At 40.1% G+C, this 26,887-nt stretch overlaps 1 protein-coding gene across 1 annotated transcript in view; it reads left to right on the top strand.

The window, feature by feature from the left end:
- Positions 1-26,887, top strand: part of LOC310820249 (anoctamin-4-like) — a gene marked incomplete at both ends in the record, with an annotated part of 89,269 nt that overhangs the window by 51,881 nt on the left and 10,501 nt on the right. Inside the window, 8 exons of the mRNA XM_083691831.1 lie at positions 5,951-6,033; positions 6,802-6,942; positions 7,926-8,090; positions 17,237-17,273; positions 17,483-17,594; positions 18,260-18,317; positions 20,933-21,030; positions 25,993-26,135. Coding sequence (XP_083547957.1) covers positions 5,951-6,033; positions 6,802-6,942; positions 7,926-8,090; positions 17,237-17,273; positions 17,483-17,594; positions 18,260-18,317; positions 20,933-21,030; positions 25,993-26,135 — 837 coding nt within the window. The remainder of the gene's footprint in view (positions 1-5,950; positions 6,034-6,801; positions 6,943-7,925; positions 8,091-17,236; positions 17,274-17,482; positions 17,595-18,259; positions 18,318-20,932; positions 21,031-25,992; positions 26,136-26,887) is intronic.

Genomic DNA, 26,887 nt, shown 5'->3' on the forward strand with positions numbered 1-26,887 from the left:
CAGGCAGAGGTAGATGACAACAGGCAGGGCCAGTACATGTGCAGTCTCAAGTTGGACAAATGTAGTGAGATCCTGACAACACTATTTAAAATCATGGCAGTGAAAACATGGCTGCTATGTTTTATAAACAAATTGGCTACCTGTACGGGCATGTACAGTATTTTCAAATTCCCCACTTTTCCTCCAGTAGTTACTATGTTACTACTTCCTTATTCTTCCAACCTTCGTTAACTCCTAATTTTCAGCTCGATGGTGTGGCTCACAGTGGTGCAATAGGTAGCGCACTCATTTTATACTATTCAGGTGAGTATTGGATTGAATCATCTTGGTTAAGTTTAGGATTAGGTTTACGATTGGTTAAGGTAAGTTTAGGGTATGGGTTAAGGTTAGGGATAACATTACAGTTTTACCGGACTAGCAGCCTATAACAATCAGGTATATGTAGCCATGGCCTTGATTTGCTATGCCGTCCATAGAAATTGGAGTCTTGTTTAACTTAAAGGGGCAATCTGGATATGGGGAAATCCATTTTTGGACTTTTAAATGAACAATATATAGCCATTTATTCTTGAAGAATATAACTAAAATATAAAAAAAAATGGTGTGGTGACACCAGTTCAAAATAGCTTTTCTATCTGGCCTCTTGTCTCAATTGTCATTACCTTTTTGTTTTTTATATTTTGATATTTACTAGTGCCATCAACATTTGGTAAGACACCGCTTTCGACTCAAACTCACTTGATCCATATTTTATCAAGTGTTGCCGAGTAGACTGGTACCAGAAATTAGTTGAAATTATCGAAAAATATTTCTGTACAGTCCATTATTCTGTGGCAATACTATTTCATCAAGGTGATACGCTGGTGAAGTGGAACGTCACTGGAGACACCCAAACAAACGTTCAGTGCTGCAAAACTGAAAATGGTAATATTTGGCTGTCAACCTTGATTCTACCATAAATTTGACTAGTGTCACTTATTTCACTTTTGCTATCATCACAGAAACAGAGACAGTGAGAAAAACTGCGCAGGTTAGAAGATTTATTTTCATAAATCGATTTTCAGATATTAGCGAGTGGTCACGTGAGCCATGTTACTTGTCCCAGTACACAGTACAGTACATGTCTCAAATATCAAATATAAATATGTTATCACTCTTTAAACGATATCTAAAATAGCTTTACAGTCTTGTTTACAGTCTCCTATGGAGATTCTAATACAAACTTGCTATGTTTGTCTTCAGACAGCTTTGTTGTCATGGTATTCTTTGATTATGAAGCAATCACTTTACCAGCGTATACTCAGTATCACAGTAGCCTATACTTAGCCTACACTCAATGCCTGATTTTCACAGAGCTCAATATAACAGTGTTACAGTAGCCTAGTCGAACTCAGATGAATGCAATCAGGGGAGGGGGCAGTAGGGATTAAAAAATTAAACAAAAAAGGAAAGCAATGCTTTCTGATAGCAATTAAATTCTATCTTAGGGTTAGGGTTAGAAGACATAACTCGAACAGATGAGAAAGCGCTCCCAAAATTTTCAAGAAATAATTACTATGATTGGTCATCAAATGTGTCTCCCACAATGAAGGCAGTTTGTGATGAACAAGAGTGGAGCTGCACAGCACCTTGCTCTAAAAACAACATGTCATCAATTAACTGTCAGATAGAAAAGAAAACCGAATATTACTCTTACTCTTACTCTATAAAAGCAACATCCTTAGAAGAGTCTTACCTGCTGTGAGGAGCTTCTCTGCAGTAAATGGGTCTTTGAGTTCCTGCTGTATTCTGCCATCGTAACTCCAACACTTCAACAGGAAGAGCAAAGCTAGACAGAACTGCAACATAAAGGTCAACACTCCCAGCACGACAATGGCATTGTTTTCTGTGGGGGAACACAGAAAGCATATCTGAAATGACACCCTATTCAAGAGGTCAGGTCCACCATAACCACAAACATTTGAAAACCATAACATCATAATATTTAGTCTTCGCACGTGTTCGTCATTCCACATTCATTCACTCCAACTTTATGGGTGCCTGCATAAATTGCCTCTTCAAGCACCGGCATGTGCTCTGGCACACTCTGGTATGTGCTTACATTATTTTAAATTGTTATCATAATATTATTTTGTTCATTCAAAGAGTCTTCTTCATGGAGGCCTTCCTTACCAAGCTAGAAATTATTAATCTACTGACAGGCACAACAGGCAGGCTGTCTCATCGGATGTTATTAAGAGAGGGACAAAGTTTGTTCCCCAAAATGTACAGTCAGGCTGTATGGCCTATAATGCACAACTCACTACATTAGCCTATTGTTTTGTCACTCGGGTCTAATCATGTCAGGGCTAGAGCTTGTTTTGGGTCTAGCTGTTCACAGGTCCATTTTGGTTCGCATAGGAACGGGTCCACATTTTCTGACCCATTAAAACCTCTAGGTCAAGAGTTTGAATTGAAATGTTTGCATGGTGTTTTGGTGATGTATTTTAGTTAAGACTTACCAATTGTATTGATCACAATAGGGATGCTAACATTAGCCACATATGCTAATATACAAAAAGATCATGCACTGTAGTATGACTTTCGAAGTAAGCAAAAGATTAACAAAACACATATACAGTACCGCTGTAACATGCCATATCACCATAAGGAGATGTGTGTCACCTGCAGATTGTTCAGCTTCTGGCTCCCACACCCTGACCTCTGGCTGAGAGAGGCCTAGGGAGAGGCTCTCGTTGTGGGGAAGCCCCATCAATCACCACCTTGACAGACACAGGCCCAGAACCAACCCTGGTCAAGACACACAGTAACATTCCATTCTGATGGCTGTTGATTTATTCATGTAATTGACAGGGACAGTGCACATGGATCAACATTAGTTTTCAAATCAATATAAATGTGACAGAGTGAGCTACATCATGGCAGACCTGGGTTGGAAAGTTTCAAATACTTTGAGTGTTTGCTTGAGCCATGCCTGGTGTGCCAGATGGACCAGGTTTGCACATTTAAGACTATTCCATTGGTTCCATTGTGCCAGGCAAACTCAATCAAGCACAGCCTGATTCAAATACTATTTCAACCCAGGTCTGCATCATGGTGCTTGTAATACAAAGTCACTTTGGATAAAATCAGTTAATGATATCATTAATATGATTAGCTACAGATTGGTTTGGGCAACTTTTTGTAATGTTTGTTTGTGACGTTTTGCATAGCTCATTGCATTGGGTTCATAACAGCATAACACTTGTCTCCACTGTTTTACAACATATGAATGTTTGTAGCAACAGTTAAATTACATATTGCTACAATGTCGACATAGGCAAAAGTTTATTATTAGTACCAGTCCAGTATCAGTCTTGTGTATTAACCTCTTATATCTAGGTCAGAATTTGAGAAGAGAAAGCTGATCTGAGAACTTATTTCATAATCGACATACATTCCTAAACATTCCTATACAGTCATAAAACATCATTATCTCAAAGAGGATATTCCTTTTGCAGCCTAACATATACAAATAGAAATATACTGTCCAGACGACAAGATAAAGACACAGATATTTGAACAAAATACACAACAGCCTGCATCCAGATTCTGTAATGTTTAGATGTCCATGAGTTTGAAATGCATATGTTCAGTGCAACTCCAACTTTCACAAACATGACATTTCTCAACCTACCTAAGTTTATGTGGTAAACAGTATTTCTGCTATCTATTGAAATCCCTTCATTAGAATTTCTCTCAAGCGTCTTCCCTTGTGTCTCTGCCAAAAAACTTTTTTTTACCAAAAACAGATCGCTAGCCACTGGTCTTAGAACAAGTGTCTGGACCTAAAAACAAACACCTTTTTTTCTGTTTTACTACTTACCGATCTCAGACGAGCCACTGAAAAGAGATTGTACATATAGTCAGGTGACACCCTGTTAAACATGCAGGCAATAGGTTAACCTTTGTAAGGACTTTGTACAGGAGAACCTACCCTCTTTTTGAGTCTTAGTATTGAGAAGGCAGCAGTGGTTTGTTTGTGGAATTACCTACTGTATTTCACATCCTAAAGTACATCCTAAAGAATGACAAAAATGTAAAATCAGTAGGAACTTTTACAGTGCAGAACTTGGCACCAAATAGCTGTGAACAGTATGATTGGGGGAAGGCACAGTGTGTTTTTATCTGAATGTAGTGAGCCAGCAAGGGCCCTATTCAAAACCAGAAACCAGTTTCCTATTTCAGGCAAAACAGCTACACCTAAAACCACATTCTCTTCTTAAAAGTAATGAAACACACACTAGCCCATATAATGTATCACACAATGAATGAACTTATCAGTGATCACAACACTTTCAAGAAGTTGAAAAATAATCTCATAGTAGTTATTGTTTGTGCGCGCTGCTAAGATGATTTTTGTTTGGGCTGTCACACGGTTTTTTCACAAAAACATTTTACAGTCTTTACAACTGTATGTCCTCAATGTCAGCAATTTATTTTATTGATGTAGACTTTCAGACATGCACAGAAGTAGCAACAGCATAACACAGTTCTCATCAAAATTGGAAAATAAAAGGAGGCTAAATCAGGTTACGCTATTTCATCCTAGCTCTGGGGAAATATAATATAATATAAATTATCTTATACAGTTGCGATTACAATTTGCAATGTATCACATCACAAATGAGCTTACCAGTGATCGAAATAATTGACTAAAACACTTTTCAAAAGTTAACAGTAATCCAATGATCGCTATTGTCAGTGCACACAGAGATGTTTGTTTTTTCCGCATCCAACTAAAAGTTAAACGAGATGACAAGATGGGTCACTCCAATCATTCACTTTTCATATCTTCCGGGAAGTTTTTCAGTCTTTGGTCTGACAGACTTTACGTGGACACCCAGACAAGCATGTCACCAAATAACACTCAGAGCCATTCAGTGTTGTTTTGCTAGGCTAGGCTAAGCTAAAATAAATAGAATCATAGAAATGTCTTCCAGAAAGAGACAACTCACAGATGCTGAAATTCTGGAGATATTTCATTATTCTGACAATGAGTTAGAGTATTCAAGTGAGGATGACAATGACAATTGACAGTGAGGAGCTGCCCCCCAACCTTGCGGCCATTGACAACCCTGAGCCTGAGGGGCCCATTCCCACCAACGAAGACCTAGGTCCTGCTGTAGATACTGGTGGCGATGGAGGCAGACCAACAGTAGGTGATGTTGAGTTGGTCTGTAGTAACAGCTGGACGGCTGCCAGCCATTTAACCCCCCCGGCCCTGCTGATCTTTTTGATGAGTCCCAGTCTGGAGTGCAAGTCCGCCTGCCATCTCACTCTTAGGCAGAGTGCTTCAAGCTATTCCTGATAGACAAGCTGGTGGGAGATATAGTGGAGGAGACCAACCGCTATGCCTTAGAGCTACAGGACAAGATAGTGCATGGAGTGAAGGGAAAGCTGGCTAAATGGGTGGGAACCACGATCAGCGAGATTTACACCTTCCTGGTGGCAGTCCTTCTCATGGGAATAGTAAGGAAGAACTCCCTCAGGGATTACTCAAGCATGTTTGCAACTCCCTTCTTCGCCACTCTGTTTCCCCACTCTGTTTCCCCACTCTGTTTGACCACTTCCTAATGCTGCTGCAATGCCTGCATTTTGTCAACAATGCCACTGCCAACCTCAATGACCCCTTACACAAAGTAAGACATGTCCTTACCAGCCTGACATCAGCATTCAGTTGGGTCTTTGTACCATACAAGGACCTATGCATCGACGAGTCACTGATGTTATGGAAGGGTAGGCTGGCGTTCCGGCAATATATTCCCTCCAAAAGGCACCGTTTTGGGGTTTTTTGCAATGTGAAAACAGGATTTGTTCAGGACATATAGTGTACACAGGGTCCACCACTGATGTAAATTTTCTCATCTAGCCCAAACAACTCTCAAATGCTAAACTGTGTGTGTTTCAGCAACTGTGTTTCTTGAATTCTGGAAGAGGCGGCGAGCGGTCCTTGCCTATGACTGGGACCTAATTGACTGGGAGGAGGAGGAGGTAAGGATACCCTCACCACCATCATCATGACGTTTGCTTTCTATGCATAGCTCCATTTGCGTAATATGCTATGAAAGTCCATACGTCATAAACTACAGAATGTCAACATAACTGGAAACACTCTTCACTTTGAGTCAGGCAGCAGAGTTATGATTGCGAGCAGAGACTTAAAGTTACTCTTAATATTTAGCTGGCAAACTTTAATAACCTTGCGGCGAAACAGTCGACTGGTGGTTAATTAACAGTAAATATGTGGACTGCTAATGGGGAGCTAAGGTGCACATAGTGCACACAGGGTCAACAATGAACAAATGTGTCCTCTTAAAACAGTTATCTTCTGTGGTAAAGAATGCCTCTTCAAATTCTAATATGAAAATAGATACTAGAGTTTCCCTTACACACTTTAGCTTTGTTCATGGTTCATCATGTTTCTTTCGCTTTGTTCATGGTTCATCATGTTTCTTTCGCTTTGTTCATGGTTCATTATGTTTTAACAGTGAAAATAAATAGCACAGCCAGTTGCCCAATATTATCAAGGATGTGAACATATTTGTCTGTGGGTTTGTTAAACCTTGAATTTGTAGGTCTAACTGTAGTGGCTACAGTAGTTTAGGCGTCATAGTTTATACACTCCAATTGTAGTCAGTGTTACCTGCTACATTTTGCGTAATAGTAATAGATGCAATAGATGTAATAGATGAAAAACCTCAATGTGACTTCTCTGGTTAAATAAAGGATAAATAAAAAATAAATGTATTTGTGCTGCAGGAGGAAATCCGTCCACAGTTTGAGGCCAAATACTCCAAGAAGGAAAGAATGAACCCTATATCTGGAAAGCCTGAGCTTCACCAGGCCTTCACAGACAAATACAGCCGACTCATCATGTCCGCATCTGGAATCTTCTTCATGGTGAGTCTCTGGAGAAAGGACTATTTGGTTAAGCGCAGCCTTTTCTCTGGAGTAGGGATAATTTGGTTAAGCACAGCCTTTTCTCTAGAGTAGGGATAATTTGGTTATGAAGTACTGCCTGTTCTCTGAAGTAGGAACTATATTTGGTTTTTAGAATGTCGTGGTACAATGCAGCAAGACTGTTCAGAATACAATGGTAAGAAAATGATGTTGCTGAAGTTATTTTGTTGTTTGATAGCATAGTGTATTTGCAAGCAAGAACAAACGTCAGACTTTTTATTGTGCTAACGTTATTAGCACAAAGTTTGTTAACAATTTTACAAAGCTAGCTTCATAGTTACTTTTTTTATAGCATCCAACTGCAAACAGAAATTCTGCAGACATTTACATAAGAGACATTACAAACAAATATGTTAACGTTACAGGCAGCTAAATAACATTCTACTGGACCTAAGGGGAACAACTCACAAGACAATCTGTCAATCAAAGATGTGAGGAACTCGCCTAAACAGTCCTGTCAGTCTGCTGGCTTGAGAAATTGTGGTTAACACGAAAGCTACTTTTTGTTTCTTTTTTACCATTTTAATTGTAAACAATTAAAGTAGGTAACCTAATGTTTACCCATACGTTTTTGATATGGAAGTCAAATTTGCTGTGCAGGACCTTAACATGTAATGTTTGAACTTGAAAAAATACATATTTGCCATTTGAACTCTATTTTTGAGTTGAGAAGGAATTTACTCGAAGGACCACAAACTATAATTCTCCTCATACCACCTTTAATACTGAGGTTTCCAAATATGGCCATTGTTTATTATTACCTTTTTTCCCCTCATGTTGTCTCCGTCTTCCAGAGCCTAATTATAATGTGATGTACATTAGACATTGAATCCGACCCTCTGAATCCTGTCCTTTGTCGATCCCTTGATCTCGATGCCTTCTCTTTGCCTGACTTCAGTGCCCTTGCGCCTGGTTTCTCTCAGATCCTGGTGGTGATTGCTGCTGTCTTTGGTATCGTCATCTATCGTGTGATCACAGTCAGCACTTTCGCTGCCTTTGGCTGGGCGCTCATCAGAAATAACTCTCAGGTGGCAACAACTGGTACGGCTGTGTGCATCAACTTCTGCATGATAATGCTCCTCAATGTGGTGAGTGCCCACTTAGGGCTTTTTTTCATCATAACTGTTGGCACCAGTAAAACAATTGCTATTTGTACTCAATGTGTTATTTTAAAGCCCAACACCCAATTGTTGTTACAGTTCTTTTCCTATTTCCAAAAATGTTTTAGTATGTGCTCGACTTCAAAACTCCCAACTGGTAACACTGAATAGTACTCTTATATTCAAATCTTTTCATTGTGCATTCATTCCATACAGGATATTTTTCACACATTTTTTGTGAAATACAGTACCCATAGAACACTGACTATAATCTCCAACACAAAGGGCTCCAATTTGCTTCTGCTAAATAGTGCACAGCACAAAACCATGTGCAAAGACCGCTTTGGTAATTTGGTGTGGCGACGCAGTAAATGGAAGTGTTCTGAGGGGTTGTCAAGGAGAGTGGGCAAATGAGCTATTTCACATTCAAAAATTAACAAGAGGCAAAAATAGACTGTTACTTGATCAAAATGGCACAGCAGTGGTTGGGGATAATCCCTCATACCACCAATATATCCTCTACAAATATATTGAAGTAGGCCTAATGTATTCTCGCATTACTAAATTCTGTAACATATATTCCCTAAAACATAAAATGTTGGTCCTCCTAAACCTGCTGCTTCCTCCACTGGCCACCAGAGGCCGCCATAAACTCTTTCATTGTTTTTCTTATTCACCTCATTTTGTTAATTGGCCACACCTGCACCTAATTAGTTTAGGCTTTATAAGCTTGGCGTGTCCATCACTCTATGTTCGATCTTGAGTTTTCACTTATGAATGTACCTGTGTTTTCCTGTGAGTAAACTAAGTAAAGATTCCTTTTGATTTTGCAACTCTGAGTCCTGCCTGCTTTCTGGGTCTACTTGAACCACCATTACAGCAAGATTTAACCAAGACATGGCCCAGCAGAGATAGAACAAAGCTGCTCTGGCAACTTAAGGAGCCACGGTCGGTAGGCACAAACAACTTCTCCTACAATGATCAATAGCATGCAAACCCTCACCGTGGCCATCCAGCAGAGCAAGGGTCAGGTGGCGTCCCAATCCCACCACCACCTGTGCATTCCGGCCCCGGAGAGCTATAACGGTAACCCGGGTGAATGTCGGGTGTTCCTGACACAGTGCTCTTTAGCTTTTGAGTTACGAACGGCCATGTTCCCTACTGATCTACATTATTTCAGTACTTACCGGTAGGGCCCTCTCCTGGGCCATGGCTATCTGGGATCAGCAGACATCTTTATGCTCCAGCTACCAACTGTTCACCGAAGAGATGAGGAGGGTCTTCAATCATCCTCTCAGCAGACGCGAGGCAGCCAACAGATTTCTTCAACTCCGCCAGGGCTCACAGAGTGTTGCAGACTTTGCTATTGAGTTTCGCACTCTCGCTGCTGACAGTAGGTGGAATCCCAAGGCCCTTATTGCCCCTTTTTGCCACAGGCATACTGGTAAGATCAAAGATCACCTGGCATCCAGAGAGACAGTAAATGACTGATTTCTTTATTGACATGTCCATTCGAGGGGATAATTGTATCCGAGAGAGACGCCATAGAACGCCGGTCTACAACTTCGTCACCACCCGAGTCCTGAACAGCTGTCGTGACATCATCACCCGAGTACCGATGAGCTGAAATAACAACTGGACATAGAGGGAATGTCTATTGGGGGATGTTGCATTAGCGCCAGTAACTTTGGTGTTGTTCTTAAGAATGCAGGAAAAGCAAAGTCACCCAAGTATCTCATGAAAAGTCTGCTTGGAAAGAATGACTTGTCATCAGCAAAGGCAGTACAGTGGGGAATAAATCACGAAAGTGAAGCCATCCAATAGAGAGGGAGAACATCCCCATAATGTGAGGTTTGTACTGTGGGACTCGCAGAGATGAGGCAACAAGGAAATGCTGATTCAAGCCTAATGGCCATTTTGTGTATCCACAGTAACATACAAAGGGTCGCTAGAGAAGGTCTAGGCTAACAAAGGAACAATTGAGAAAATGATAAAACAAACTAGAGAAGAGCTCAACAGGCTAGAGCACATGGTTTTAGAGCACACACGTTTTCCAAGCAAAGACAAAGATACAACAGAAAACACCCTCTCGTAAGGAGAGGTTAATAATTAGTTGAGATCAAAAAGACCTGTGGTCCAATAGTCTCTGGGGGCGAACTCTGACGACCTCTGGTGGGCAGACGGAACCGTTCTTTGATACTCATCTCCTTCCCCTCTTTATTACAGGACTGTGATCAGTACATTGAGACTAAGGAAGACTGATCATCTGAACATTCACACTAGTTCATTTCAAATTTATTAAAGTCATCAATTACTTAAAAGTTAATTATATACAATTTGTTATATACAATACAAAATATGTGTACTAGAATCATTTATTTATTTGAGAATATGAGTTTCATTTCCACACAGAGAATTTGACCGCCCACTCTACACTTAATTTAAAAAAAACTAACTATACAATACAAAATGTGTGTTCTAGAATAATTTATTTCAACATTATTTGAGAATATGAATTTAATTTCCACACAGAGAATTTGACCACCCACTCTACACTTAATAAAAAAAAACTTTATTTCATAGCATTTTAACATTTTAGTAGTGGTTATCATGACTTACTATTTGATACCCTTCATTTGACTCTCCTGGGTCAGGCTCTTAGGCCCCTGACCCACTGTAGAGGAGTTGGGGTAGGTGGGGTGAGGGTCACCAAGACAGTGTGGGAGCACAATAACCCTAATAAAGACCATTCAGAATGGGGTTTTGCAAATTTACCAATGCCGCACATACCTTGAACTTGATCTTGGAGGCGTCTTTTCGATAGTGGTCCCGGAATGAAGTTTAGGATTTTTTTATCCTTTCTTACAGGCCCACAGTTTACCTCTCAATAGTACAAAGTTATCACTCAAATAGCTATGGCCCGCATGCATGTAGAGAGAGAGCTATTGCGAGAGTAACTAGTGACGTTTCACTTTAACACCATATTGAACAAGCATTTAATTTTCTGAAAATAATATTTTAGGCAAAAAGACCTTAAAAACAAACAACAACTGAAAATGGCTGTAGTACAGGCCGGGCAGAGCATCACTAGAGAAGATTTGTTTTATAATTGGTGATGGGTTTCATACTCATCATTGTACCTTATATCAATCTGTAGGATGGCCATGCCTGTCTTGTAGAAGGGCCCAACATTGGCAACTCTTTTACAGAAACTTCCATTTCACCTCACTTTCCTTCTCCACTTGCAGTTCAAAAACCACATGCAGTTGTAAAATCACCAGTACCAAACCACGTCCCAAGATTGGCTAACTGTCAAAGTTCCAGGCTTTTAGTCTGAACTAGGTAATCAGCCTTTAGTTTCTGTGCCCCGATTACTTGGAACGACCTTCAAAATGTACTCAAATTAGATTATAGTCAGTTTAAGACCTGTCATCCAAGGAATGTACATGTTTTAATTGATTATATTGTGTAAATTGACTTCAGAATTGATATGTAATTAATTAATTGTATTATGTTTGTAATTTAAATGTATATTTGTGATCTGTTTAATGTTTGTAAGCAGGGCTCCTGACGATCTGACAATACCTTCAGCCCAGGCACCTGGCTTTCATTCAGCCAGTGGCTGGCTCACCTCACACTCATATCAGATTGACCAACAAGCAAAGCGGAAACTGAGCGTATTTCCAGAGTCCAGCCTAAGCCAATCAAATAAGCGTTGTTTTTGGAGACAGTTAACCCTTTGTGGAGTGGATAAAAAATACACAAAAGACGTTTCAGATTTGTAAAAATTATTGGGGCACAATACTGAGGGGGCACAAAATTCTAACTGAGGGGGCAGCTCCTCAGGAAAAGAGACCATAGTCTCCCCTGCCAAAAATAACGATTTAATGAAAAAAACACGCCCAGCGTCTAGTCAATGGGTCACAGACTTCAGGCAGTTATTGCATGCAAAGCATACAGTGTCTTCGAAAAGTAGAGTGACTGAGATGATGTTGTCCCATCGATTTTTCCTCTCCACCATTGTTGAACTGAAATTTCTAAAAACTTGTTTTTGCTTTGTCATTCTGGGGTATTGTGTGTGGATTGATGGCAAATTCTTTTAATTTAATCAATTTTAAATTGAGTCACAACACAACAAAATGTGGAAAAAGTGAAGGGGTCCGAATACTTTCCGAGGGCACTGTATGTGACTAAATACTAAACATGAGTGCTTAATTTAGACATAATATTATTTTGTCCCAATACTTGTTTTGAAATAGGGGGACAATGTATACATTTGTGTACATAAATAGTTAAACCAATATGTACACAAATACACTCAAATAAAAGCTGAGAATCTATACGCTGGATATCTTCTCTGGTGATGCTCTGCCAGGCCTGTATTGCAGCCATATTAAGTTGTTGTTTAGTCTCCTCTTCAGCAATTGAAATGTTCAATAGGATTGAAATCTGGAGATTGACATGGCCAGTCAACAACTTTCAACGTTTTGGCTCTGAAAAACTCCCCAAGTTGTTATGGCAGTATGTTTTGGGTCATTGTCCTGCCATATGATGAAGCGCCATCCAATGAGTTTGGAGGCATTTGCTTGTACTTGGGCTGAGATGTTTCTGTACACTTCAGAATTCATCCTGCTGTTGCGATCAGCAGTTACCAGTTATCATCAATGAAGACAAGTGAGCCAGTTCCAGTGGTAGCCATACATGCCCAAGCCAAGAAGAAAGTATTGTCAACCAAATACAAAACATAAGTGCTTAATTTGGACATTTGATAAATCTGTCCCATCACTTATGGTGGGCTAAAATAGGAGGACTATGTCTAAAAAGTGTTGTAATTTCTGAATGGTTAAACCAATATGTACACAAATACCATCAAATAAAAGCATAGTACTTGTTTGATTTCAAATCCAAACTTTTGGAGCATAGAGCCAAAATAAGAAATAATGCTTCACTGTCCCATTACTTACGCAGGGCAATGTATATCGTGATAACACGTTTGGCCATATCGCCCAGCCCCACACCACATACTGTAAGAACAGAAGGAGCCAAATAGCGGACCGCCCTACGCGGTGCTGCAGCACTACTCAAATAGCCGGAAAGCTCTGGGAGGCGAAAATATTGTATTGTACTGTAGATTAAATTAATTGTCATAATTCAAGGTTTTCCTTGCATTTGTTGGTTGCCTCTTGCACAGCATTCTATGGATCAGTGAAAGTAAGCTGTCATGTTGACATGCTGTTATTAATATTATTCTAGTTTATAATATACAACTTATAAATATAATAAATATACAACTCAGAAATGTTAGATTATATTATCACTTACTGCCGTATCCAGCGAGTCATTTGTAGTTGCCTACAGAAACTTTCTGTATTTTTACTATTATATATTGCCCCTTCTCAGCGTATCATGTCTCATAGTTGGCTACTAATGAATCACTTTTATATAGGTGTCATATCATTGCTGTAAAGCGTGGGAATGGTGTACTCAACTCGTGCTGACAACTTCTTCGGGTGCAGGGTTAAAAGAGCTCATTTATGAAGGGAAAAACCCACACTCACTAGAAATACTGTTATATATATATTTCCACACTGGAAAAGGGTTTACGGTCAGTAAAGAATAACATGTTGAACAAAATGTGTGGTTTATGTATTGAAATGTTCATGTGGGTTCTATTATGTTGGTAAAACCAAGAGGGAACTATAGCTGCAAGCAGAGAATATCAGGGTCCAAGGCGCTTACGTTATGCGTATGTGTAGGACTACGTTATGTGTAGGACTACGTTCTTATTTCATATACTACGTTGATACTACGTTCATATTTATGCATTTCAAAATAATATTAACTTAGGCGGAAATTGGAAAGGCCCATGCAAAAAGTCTACATTTGGTGCTAGTTGTTTACTTCACCTTTATTTAAGCAGGTGTTGATGGCATAAAACTGGAAAGAGTGACAAGTGCAGGCTTAAGACTAGGTAGTGGTAATATTAGTGAGACCTAAACAAGCTAAACAACCAGGCAGCCATTATGGCACCATGGCAACCAAATTCAATCTATTATTGTTCTCTCCATGAAATATAGTGTCTTTGAGTACTGAGAAAAGCGCTATACCAAATAAATTATTATTATTATTATTATTATTATTATTATTATTATTATTATAAGTAGTGAGATAAGATTGAGAGACTTAAATAAATGGGTACCTATGACAACTCCCCCATTCCTTGACTTTGCCCAAATAATGTATCGCTGCATATGCAAAACATTCTGTATTGTTCTGTAATCGGCTATCATGCAGTTACAGTACCTAAATGAAGCAATGTCTGGGGTGGAAAATCCCTAATCAAATGTTTGTTCCTTATTATAGCCATAACAATCAAATGTACTGTATAGCCCTGTGTTGCCAGAAACAATGTCAGAACAGTTTCAGATCAAGTGTAAAATTAAAGTGTGTTATTGCAGTATGTTTCAAAGAAATGTATGTCTATTTCACAAATCATGCTTTCGCTTTTGAAAAGGCAAACAACACAAGTAGAGTATTGATGCAATCTCATATGATAATTTAATTGTAGTGTATCATTCACATCTTTTTCTGAAGCGTCTTTGGGTCTTAGAAAGTGTCTCCCGGCAATAGGCCCTGTACAGGAGCCCCGGACTAGCCCTCCGACTAACGGGTTAAATCCTCAGCCTCAAGGGTCTTACCCTAATAGGATTCCTAAAGATATATATATATATTAGGCTAGTGGCGAATAGATTCCCCCTGCTGTTAACCGTCTACTTCCTATAGTTTCCCCTGCTTCAGCTTTCAGCTATGCTCCGTAAGTGACCCACAACAGAACAAGGCTTCGGAAAGCCTCTATAGTTAACGACGGCTCTATTCTTATATAAGTGCCAGTTAGTGTGGTTGCAGGAATTTAATTTATCGATGAAATAATTCATCCAAAGGGGATATTTTAAACAAAGAGGCTAGAATAACCATTTAGATCCTATGATGTAATATGCGCAGTGAAATTTAACTTTTTACAGTTAACAAGAATAACACAACTTAGGTGACTATTTCAATTCTATCTAAACTTCTAACAAGAACTAAAATACTTATTTTTCTTTAAATGCAGTTTTGTAATTTATTAAAACTTTAAGCGTTACAGCATGGTAATGCAATGTAGCAATAAAGTAATTTAAGAAATAAAAGAAATACAAATAAATTAAAGTAAATAAAAGGAACAAATGAATTTAAATCTTACCCTATCTGTCCGTTCTCGGTCTGATTTAATCTAATTTTAGAGAGGCTCCATCCAGCATCGGCTTTTCCAACCACCGAACACTCTCGGTTCCTCTATCAGCCCTGCTGAGTTCTCCGGAGTAGCACCATGCCCTCAGTCGAGGGGCTTTGACAACTCACGCTTCCCCGTCCAAGTAAAGTGGTCACTCAACCTCCAGCAAGCTAAGAGGGAACCTACTCCGATTCCAACAGCCTCCAGGCTGGGGGATTCCTAGTTCTAATTTTCTACTCGATCATTGCATTAGTTCTTGAAAACTGGTCCAAGCAACTAGTGCCATCTAATAACCACGGTTGTTGAAATGATTTGTTGTATGCTATGATTTGTTATTTTAGATTTTATGATTTTAGATTTTTGCAAAGAAAAAAATACTTTAATCATAATTATAATGGTTTGGAGAAACATTGCAATGCCATTATAGCTCAAGGATGAAGAAAGTTCATTCTGTCAATATTTACAGAATTGATCAGATTCCAAGGCTTGAGTCCAACACACCCTCCTGGATGTTTTCAGTCGTGGAGCTTGTTGTGCTCATAGTACCATGGTTGGGTCTCTCCTTGGTAGAAAGCAAGGTGCATTTGTCTCCAGTTGTGCAGAGCCGGTCACTCCCTTTGAGGGGATCATTTGAATAGAGTATAGGCAGAGAGCCTCTTCCAGTTTCAAAAAGCCAAAGACCATAAAGTTAATGTTGAGTCAAAGCTCTTTATGCCTTTCTCCTGCCAGAAAAAGGAGGCGTGTTTGAAATACAAGTTGGTCCCAGCCACAATTGTGATTGGGTGAGAGGAAATCTCACCTCTCATTCAGGACTGGCTGCAGGGAAATGCAGATAATCCAGCAATAAAGATATCATTTCTAAAATATTCTTATGAGCATATGCACGTCTGCAATTATTGCTAAATTTTTTGTTTCATATTACAATCTAAAGCATTGTTGTAAGACTTGTAATAACACATTTAGGATAAAGATAAGTAAATTGCAAGGACTACACACACTATTCAAAATACATTACAACAGGTAATACGTTGGCATTTATAATGTGTTTAAGAAATGATCATAGTCAGTCATGTGCACAAACCCTTTTGTCTGTGTTTCGTGTGTGTGTATGAGTGCGTTCTCTGAATGTTCCTTCTTTCATACCTTCCTTAGGATGTTGGGGTGGCGTTGGCCATTTACACCCTCTGATGCAAAGCCAGTACTCCATGGTTTAGGGTCTGATGAGAGATTTCTGGTGATGAGGACTCAGATAAGAACAATTGGAAGTCTGTCTTGGCTGTCTTGGCCCCAATGGAACCTCATAGTTGGGAATGTGTGTGTATGGTTTACGACAGGAACAAAGGAGAATATGTGACCCCCCACCATGTTCTCTACAATATGAAATTTCAGTCCGACCTTAAGAGTTTTTAAAGTTGAGCACAGATGTGAAATTTGTGCCAAAGTGATTGCAAAAAAAAGTTTCTTCAAAGGGATAATTCACCCAAATTACAAAAAATTGTGAGATGGTTCTTGACCTTTAATGAGATCTCTGGGCCAGGAGAGACTGTAATCCATGTTTCGGCTTTAGATCGCATCTTTTAACCTTAGCTAAAACAATAAGAGTGAATGGGGCAAATAGAATAAGTAAAACAAGTTATACATATGTTGTCTACTTGCCCCATTCGTTTCTGGTTAGCAGAGGCTACAGTATAAATTGTCTTAAATTAGCAGTAGCTATTCAAACAAATCTAAACCTTGAATTATAGTCTCTCCTAGCCCATGGGAACCATATACATGTTTTGTATTTGGGTGAACTATTCCTTCAACCAAAATAATGTAATAGTTCACTTAACCCTTCCAACTGGTCACCTTGTTTTTTTTTCAGTTGTATGAAAAAGTCGCTCTCCTGCTCACCAATTTAGGTAATTACATTTGCACATCTGTTATATACATACGGGGCATCTTCATAATGTTTTTTGTACTTAAAGCCATTGTGTATTCAATGCAACGGCAACCTATAGTATTTACAAAGGAGAGTCTTCATTTGCTCCTTACTCTTTGTCATTCTCCCCTCTCTTCTTCCCTCTTTTTCTTTTTCTCCCTTACTCTTTCCCTAACTTGGTCATTACAGAGCAGCCCAGGACAGAGTCGGAGTGGGATAACAGCTTTACCCTCAAGATGTTCCTTTTTCAGTTTGTCAACCTCAACAGTTCCACTTTTTACATTGCTTTTTTCCTGGGCAGGTGAGACCCCTGTGCAGTCTGTGTGAAATGATACAAATATCTCCACAAGTGCTGGTCATGCTCATGCTCTTGTTTCAGTTTGAAGTTTGTTTCAATTCAGTTTGAAGTTCCAAACAACAGCATCCTCCCTAATAATAATATACAGTAACCCCCCGAAATTGACTTGCAGTGTCTGACATTAGCTGTGGTGTTTCTGCATGACTGCGCTAATTTGAAGAGGCAACTACAAGACAGAAAGGCAAAAATCAAGTCCACTCCACACATAAAGTCAGGCCAATTGTAAACAAACCTGTGTCTGCCTTAGACATTCTATTATAGAAAGCGCATTTCTGGACCAAAACAGAGTTTATTTCAAGGGATCTCATTCCCTGATTGCTACCGTTTAAACATAGTCATTACAACCATTAGAAAGTTTACACCTTACACCTTTAATAAAAAAGCACAAAGACAAACCAATTAGATTTAATACTAGACTGTGTGTGCCTGCTAATGTGACCGGTGCATTTCCTCACATTACCATGTCTCGCTTCCTTTCTACTCCACGCTTGGCTCACGAGTGTGTAGTGATTTGGGCACAATTATCATATCATATGTATGATGTTATGATTTACACATATTGTAAGGCAAGTGATTTGCCAGTCAAAGCATTTTTTCCTTTCCGGCAGATTCACTGGTCGGCCAGGTGCATATCTTCGCCTCATCAATCGCTGGAAACTAGAGGAGGTGAGTAAACTCACACTGTTTCCTCAGGCCTTTTCAAATGGGCTTAATTATTGGTATTAACGTTTTGTTTTTGCGTCGCTACAAAACCACCTATTAGCAAAGCTAATAAGCATACTGAGTTAAAAATGGACAAATTAGGCACATATCATTTGGAGACATATTTGAAATGGTTCCATCCCATAACAGCGCTAACCAATTTCAACGGTTTATTTCAGCATGTGCCATCTTAGCATTGTACCCTCAGCCGAGGATCTACAATGGCCCACCTCCTAGTACAAGTGAAGTGGTCACTCAACCCCTAGCAATCCCTTCCGCTGAATATAGGCAGCCAAAAGAGTGAGCCCACTCCTGATACTAACAGCAATTCAGACTGGGGGCTTTCCGATTCGAAAACTCTCTCCAGAGAGGATTTTGGTCGTGGAAACCCTGATTGGGCTAGACCTCCTGGGGATCCGTCCTCCTCGGACATCTGTGGAAAATGCCCATTAAAATACACCTAACAACCAGTTTTGTATAACCCTGCCCCTTCATGAGCATCTCTGAGCATAACTGTTTCACATGAGCAAAGCTTCTAGGTCCCCTTGACATTTACAGTTCCTCCTTACCCACCCTCTGGGTCGTCCTTGACTACTTTATTAGAACCCACTGCCTTCTGGACTCAACCCAAACCTCTCTCAAGTTTGACTTAATTCTCCTTTCTCTCTTTCCCTTTCCAATTTATTACATTTCAAATTTATTTGTTAAACATAGTTAGACAGATCAGTTTCATCCTTCAAATCATAAAACAGGCAAAACCTCCTTTCAACATAAATCAACCCCAAGTTATTTGATCAGTTTTATGTCTGAATAGTATTTCTTGCCATTAGACATTCAGTACCTTAGTAGCACGTATCACTTGTAGTATATAATATGTTTTGCTGGTTATACTTTAGCATATTAGTAGCACATACCATCAGTAGTATATAGTGTGCTTTTTTGCTGGTTATGTTTCAGTGTGTTAGTAGCACATACCATCAGTAGTATATAGTATGTTTTGGCGGATTATGTTTCAGTGTGGTAGTAGTGCATACTCTCAGCATCAAAATCCAGCTGCGAGTAATCCATGTCACAAAGGAGCCCTACGACATATTCCTCCGTAGCCTCTGTAGCCACAGCCTCCGTAGGTACCCCCCCATCCGCCACCCCCGACCCCAGCTGCCCCTCCTCAGAGAGCGGAGCGGGAGCGGGAACCGTCACAGGGAGGTCCCCAGGAGAGACACTGACATCACCATCTTCTTCTCCCCCCTCTGGCTCAACAACCTCTTATTTAAGCCCATCTTGAATCATCCCCTGAGCCGAGCTCTCAGCTTCCCCGGACACTTCTAGTCTTCATGTAGGTACTTCCACCGGTACCCACATGACACCGGCATCCCCGCTCATCCATAAGGAACCCTGCCATGATTTAAGCACCGAAGCCCCCTTCTGAAGTTCTGCTCAGGTGCAGGTACATGCTCAGGTGGAGATTGCAAGTCGGGGGAGGGCCAGACTTTCGACACTATGTGCAAATAATTGTTGAGTTTGTGCTGATTTAGTGCAAGAATGGTCAAATAGAATGAATCAAATGAGGCTTCAATAATACTGTATACTTATACAACTATTACAATGCAACTACTTCATAGACATTTTTTACATTTCTACCCTCTATGGTAAATAATATATAGACAGATAGAGAGAGAGAGAGATGACCACAGGTCATTCAAACTATTTTACTCACAGCTCATGACGAGAACAAAACAATAGGACAAAGAAAAGAGAGCAAGCTATTCGCTGACCTCTGCTTTTATATCACTCTACCACAGAATTTAAATTAGGAGCTGTTTGTAAGGAGACTTCTAGACAATTAGAATTCATCCCATCACATATACGGCTCCGACACTTCTCAAAACATCCCACAGAGCTCACAGCCATTTGTCTCCTCGGGGGAACGGCTCTCAATGTAGGGGGGCAGAATAGCTCCCCCTTCAGCGGCATTGAGGTCGACCCCCGCTGCGATGGCGGCGTGAACCGTTTAACCACTGGCCCACTGGTACACCCTCACCATCATGTTTTACAGATGAAGTGGTATGTTGCGGATTTTAGGCAGTTCCTTTTTTTCTCCACACATTCCTCTTGCCATCAGTCTGGTACATGCTAACAAGTATGCTATAGTTTACCATGCCAGGTCATTTAACACGGGAATTTCAACTGTGGTGCAGAGCAACAGGGAGGCATGCAAATAATCTCCTACTTTAATCATGAAATATAACCAACTTTATTCTCAAAATGTTGACTTTATTCTCAACATTTTATTTTGACTTTATTCTCTAAGTAATGCAACTTTTTCTCAAAATGTTTAAGTATTATCAATGCCAAAAATACAACATACAAAAGTACAACTGTCCCATCACCGATTTTTTTTCTCTTCACTTAGCCATAATACAATTGTAGTTCCAAATGTTTTCACCGGAGGATATCTACGAAAGTTCAATGCCTCTGTGGTCAAGTGTTTGTTGTCATAATGAAGGTCAATTAATACTACTGTGATGAAAAGAGAAGATTTGTGTCGTGATTGTTCAATGTTTTCCCATTTTTTTTAGTGCCATCCCAGTGGCTGTTTGATTGATCTCTGCATGCAAATGGGAATCATCATGGTGCTCAAGCAGACCTGGAACAATGTAATGGAGCTGGGCTACCCGTGAGTATGGCCTATCCATAGCCTATACTATTAAACCAGTTTAACAGTGTATTCAATAACTATTTCCTCAAGGGGTGTTTGTGAGTAAAACTTGAATATCAGATAAGAGTGATCCGTATGGTGTATTAATGTAAAAGAAAAATCTGCAATTCGGACAGCCAGATATTTATCCGTTGTTCTCCAAAATATTCTAAATGAAAAATCCCTTGGTATCAGGTGTTTTGATATGATAATAACAAGATTAGTATTTAATATACAACCAATACAAGCTTCTATACTTTGTCAAACTTTTTGTTTATAAACTTTAGTAAAAAGCAATTTTTTACTTATATTTTACATTTTATTTTTACACTCTCTTGACCGAAACATCAGTGATTATTAAACGCAGTGATTTTTGCAAGTAAACTGTGTTGGATGGAGTTTTTCATTACAGTTTCATGTCATACTCCCTTTGCACCTGCAGTGGGTGTGCAGTCATTTACTTTATTCACTTCTATTTATGCAAAAGTAATTTAGAAGTGGCTGACCATGCCAAACCTGGGTCACGACCAACAAATAATGCTGTTTCTAATAACAAAAATGTGAAGTCTCCAGCCAAAATTGTGAGCTACAGTGTATGAAACTCAAATGAACCACCCAACAGTCAAAGACAGTATCCTATGCTAGTCGTGGAATGTTTTAGCGTATACTTCAGATTAGCATGTGGTGTATGTGTCACTAATACAGGCAGTAGGATAGAGATGGCAGATTTGATAATAATGGTTGACAAGACTGTCTGGAAGTTCCTTTTTTTCAGAAGGGTTCCTTTGCAGTCAGGGGAAGGTGAGCTTAACCAGCCATATTCACCCACTTAGTTCCTTTTCTCCCACCTAAGAAAGGAAAAATATTTGTGCTGTGTGTGTGCAGGGGGGAGTAAAGATCTTCACCAGGGCATATTAAATTATTGACTATGTAGAGAGTTACTTGATTGTAAAGGCAAGGGACTAATCACTAATTAACTTAACTAATCACACTTTAAGTCAGTGGTCCCCAAACATTTTCAGTCAGGTCCCCCTTTGGTAATTGAAAATAATTCAGCCCCCCCCCGCACACAACGTCATCCCCATCTTTCTTGGTAAAATGATTGTAAAAAAAATTATTTGTTGCATAGTTGTACAAACCGGCATTTTTTCTCTATAAATAACAATACAAAGATGCAATTATAGTTAAACTTTTTTTTTTAATTAAAAATAGTTACATTGTGGAGAGAAAATCAACATAACACGTAACATAACAAATAACACCATATTCCTATTTTACACATTCCTATCCTTCTTGTTGAAATCATGAATTGAAAAAAGCCTACACAGAACTTATTGATTTTCCCTGCACCATATTACTATTCTACACATTAATTGAGCTTTCTCTTGAAGAAGTCAAGGGGCATGTCAGCATCATTTGAGTGTGTTGTTTCAAGGTGACGCCTCAGCTTACAGGGCTTCATGCTGTAAGCCGCAAGAGTTTTGAGACACAGTACACACACTGGTCGCTCCTCCACACCGTCGTCAGTAGAAGTGAACCTGAAAGAGAGATATGCCTCGTCATATTTTCTGATCTTCGACTTTGTGGCTTTACCTGCAACACTTGGGGGGGGGGGGGGGTGACACTGACAAGAATTTGTCTATGTTTTTCTCTGAGTGGATAGCCAGGCTAACAATTCATACAAAATGGCATGAGAGCCGGCGTGTCGATTAAATTGTAACCTAGCAACAGTGACAGTGTTTGTTTACAGTTCTCGTGTGCAACATATTTAAACAGATTTCCACCTGGGCGTTTTTGTACAATCGGCGTTTGGGATTTATCCCCCCCCCCTGCCATACGCCCCACACTTTGGGAAACACTGCTTTAAGTCACTGATGGTGCAGGTCATTAACTGTGTCTTAGTTCAGGGTTAGGGCTATCAAAAACTTGAAAGAGTCTAGACTTGTGACTTTAGCATAGGTGGCCAGCGTGTTCTGATGCTGACAAATTTAGCTGAAAATGTGAGTAAGGTTATAATTCCTGTGAGGATATACAGTAACCATTGATTACTATAGCACAAAGAAATCTGTCAGCCATTGTCCAGGAGCAAATGAGAGACTTTGGGGGTAGCTAAAAGGTCATCATTAAGTAGACTAAGATCAACAACCGTGGTCCCCTCATAATGAATTTGTCTTAGACGGAGGTATGCAGCTCAAGAGTGTGTTTGGCAAAAGCCTCTGGGATTTCAAACGTATCACTTGTCAAGTGGTATAAGGCTATGTCCTCAATATGGACTTTGGTATGTTAAAGTGTTTGGCTAGGAAGAGTAATTTGGGTAGTGGTGTCCTGATGGACAAAGGTTAGGTTGGCAGAGGTGGCTGGTGTATTGACCACTCGTCCACAGCTATATTGACCTGGGTGGTGGTGGTGCATGGCATTGTTCCATGTCAGATGGCTGCCACGGAGTGCATTGTTCTGCCCCAACCCATCTTTCAACACTGTTTTCAACCTGTGGATGTTCTCAGTATCAGTGATTGTAAGGTTTAGAAGAAAATCAATTTAATTTCTTTAGCTTTTGGGTCTACACGGAATAGGATTCTGTTCATAGCTAGAGTATCAATGGCGGAGCTAACTATTCTGAGGAAGTCCCCCCTGAGTGTGTGTACCATTTGCACATGGGCATTATCCTCTATGAGTCTCCCTCCTGTGAGCTCTTGTTGAGAGGCTTTCCGGTCATAGTAGATGTTATGACCTTCTGAACTCTTTTCCACGTGTTCCTGAGCATAGGCAAAGGTAGTTTGGAGGTCAGAGCGCAGGTCTGCCACAAACTGATGGGCTGTGTAAGTAGTGGCTACAGTGACATCTATTGGTTGGTACAGGAGATGCAGTGGGAGAGTCAGTGTCACAAGAGTTTTGGCCCCTTGATGACCCTACAAGGCTCATCGTGGGCATGCACAATCATTCCCCCCTGTGTGTCTTGGGGACAACCCACTTGTGAGAGGTGTTTGAATACGAGGCGCACACCAGCAAACCTTTTGAGAAATCGTGTTTAGTCAAATTTTAAGATTAGCGAAGTTTGTCAAGGTTTGTTCAGTGGGTTTGCATTGTGACAAAGTCAGCTTTATCAAACCAGTGAGTTAGCAAGGCGTCTTGGGCGTGGTCATGTTGAGGTTTGGGAGGTTATTACGTATGGCAGTGGGTGACAGCATGAAGCATTGGTGGCTTGCAGGACCAAGGTGTACCATCTAGGGCACCAGATTTGGATATGCAGTCTGCGTGGTCATTGCCAGCTTTGTCTGTGCCAGGGCATTTGGAGGTTTTCACATGTCAGAATGAGTTCCTTGTTTTTCATTTTGCCATGAGAGAATTTCATGCCATTCTGTTTCTACTTTAGTCGGTGGCCCAAGAAGCTTGACATAGTTAAAGTCAGTAGAGATGGTCATGTGATGGGATGCGGTACGGCTTCCTGTAAAGGGATAAGGATACCTGCATTCTCAGCATACCCACTGGTTTTGGTGCCCGACTGGAACAGTTGGGGTTGACAAGGGTGGTTGTTGTTCGAAATTTGACCAATGCAACTCGTAAGTCGACCTTGTGATGAAAAAAGCAGCTATCAACAAATGCCACTGGCATGTTTTGGCAGTTGTTTCCATCAAAGTAGTGGTGTTGCAAAGGCAAAAGCAGAATTGTGTCGCACAGAGGAAAGGTTGGGTCAGTGTCATCACTGACACAATTTTGAGGTCAGGTCTGGGACATTGTATTGTTGCTTTTTGCATAATTGACCTGCCAAAGTGACTGTTCGGGATGCCGGCTGCGTCAAGTGGAAGCACATGATCAATCTCTTTGAGGTGGTGAGACCCTGTTTCACACCTCATAAGAATGTCATCAACATAAATGAGGTTGCCTCTAGGTGCTGTGTCTGGCTTGTGTGATGGAAGAGAAGGTTGAATTCTGCTAACGAGTTTGAATAGTCAAAGGACCATCTGTTGAAAGTATATTGTATAATTTGTGTTGATCATCTGGTGGGGCTTTTAGTCCAGAAGCCATTTGCCACATCAACTGTGGGGAAGAATTTGGCTTTTGTGCTTTTTGGCAACTCTGGATAAAGTTGCATCATTGGCCATTGAGACAAGGGATCTTTTTTGTTGGGTTGTCTGTTATCGATGGTGAGATGCCCTTTTCCTGTGGGTTCCAGTACCGGACACAGGGTGGTGCTGTTGCATTCCCTGATTCTTTGTTTGTCCAATTGCGAATCAATGATTTCTTGAACAGAATCATAAGCAACATTAGGGTGGATTTCACACTGTATGCATGGAGTGAATCTTTCGACCAGATTGCTTTGGGTTTGTAGAACAGTAACAGGTGGCGCAGGTGCTGTTTTTAATCATCTTTATCAATGAGCAGTTAATTGCCGCTGTACCTGTAGTTCAAAACCAGGATATGGTTTTGAACTTAGACATTTTCTGATGGGTCACCAGGTGGCAGCACAGGATCATCTGTCATGTGCGGATACTGTCAGAGAGGGTTTTTTTTTTTAGGGTCTTAGGAGATTTGGTGAAAAGCACTGTATTTAGTTCCCTACTACATTATTAACCTATTATTAACCAAGTCTTAGATGAATTTGATTGTTGTTAACATCAGCACTTTAAGGACATAGGATTGCGAATTAAGAGCCAAATGGATATTTTGTGCACACGCACACTAGGCTGTTTGTGTTACCGAATGGGCCTTTTTTTTACATTTGTGAAAGTGTAGAGATGTTTTTTGCTTGAAAATAGGGGGCTTACAGACCTACTAATATACTTTTTCCTCTCATGACTTACTATAGGAGTTACAGGGCACAAGTTTAAAAAGTGCATGCCAACACATCATTTAGTGTGTGAAGCTTGATATCTATGTGTACAAATTAAATCTTTCCTTGTGCGAGGCATTAAAGTAACACCATACTTGTCTGGTTGACAGATTGATCCAGAACTGGTGGACAAGACGGAGGCTTAGGCAAGAGCATGGTGCCAAGGCCAAGGCCAGCTTCCCACAATGGGAGAAGGACTACAACCTGCAGCCTATGAATGTCTATGGACTGTTTGATGAATACCTGGAGATGAGTATGTGCCCTTTCACCCTAAGCCCAGGTTTAGTTAGATGGTCCCTTACCATGAAAGTAGTCTATGGGTCAGGAACGACTGTTATCCACGGTTCGATTTAGCTAAGATAACCACTGCTAATTTAAGCCACTTCTAACAAAAAATGGGAGTGAATTGGAATAGTAGAACAAGTTCAGAATTGCAAGGTCAAATCAACAAAAATTAACTATGACTTGGTTTGAAGTTACTGAGATGGTTTTGACACATTTCTTTTCTATTTGCTCTATTCACTCCCATTTCTTTGTCTTTCCTAAAGTAATTGAAAATTGCAGTAGTGATTAAAACAAATCAGAGGCATTTTAATTTGGAGGCATTTGCTTGTACTCGAGCAGACAAGATGTTTTTGTTCCAAGTACTTTGCCGGTAGCAGTTACATCATCAATTAAAACAAGTTGCCAGTTCTAGTGGCAGCTACTCATGCCAAACCATAACACCTAATAATGGCTTCCTTGACTTGCAGTGACACCTCTTTGGTTCTCTTGTAGACAGACACCAATAGCAGACTCCAAAGGCAAACACAAAGCCTAGAATCAATATTCGACATTGAAAGCCCTCTTATGCCTGCACAAATGATGTGATGGAATGAAATGATATGATGTACACAAATACCCTCAAATAAAAGCTGAGAATCTCTGCTTTAACCTCATAGTAATTGTTTGATTTCAAATCCATAGTATAGAGCTAAAAGGAGAAAAAATGCTTCACTGTCCCAT

Source organism: Argentina silus, assembly GCF_951799395.1.
Source record: "Argentina silus genome assembly, chromosome: 20".
Lineage (NCBI taxonomy): Eukaryota > Metazoa > Chordata > Actinopteri > Argentiniformes > Argentinidae > Argentina > Argentina silus.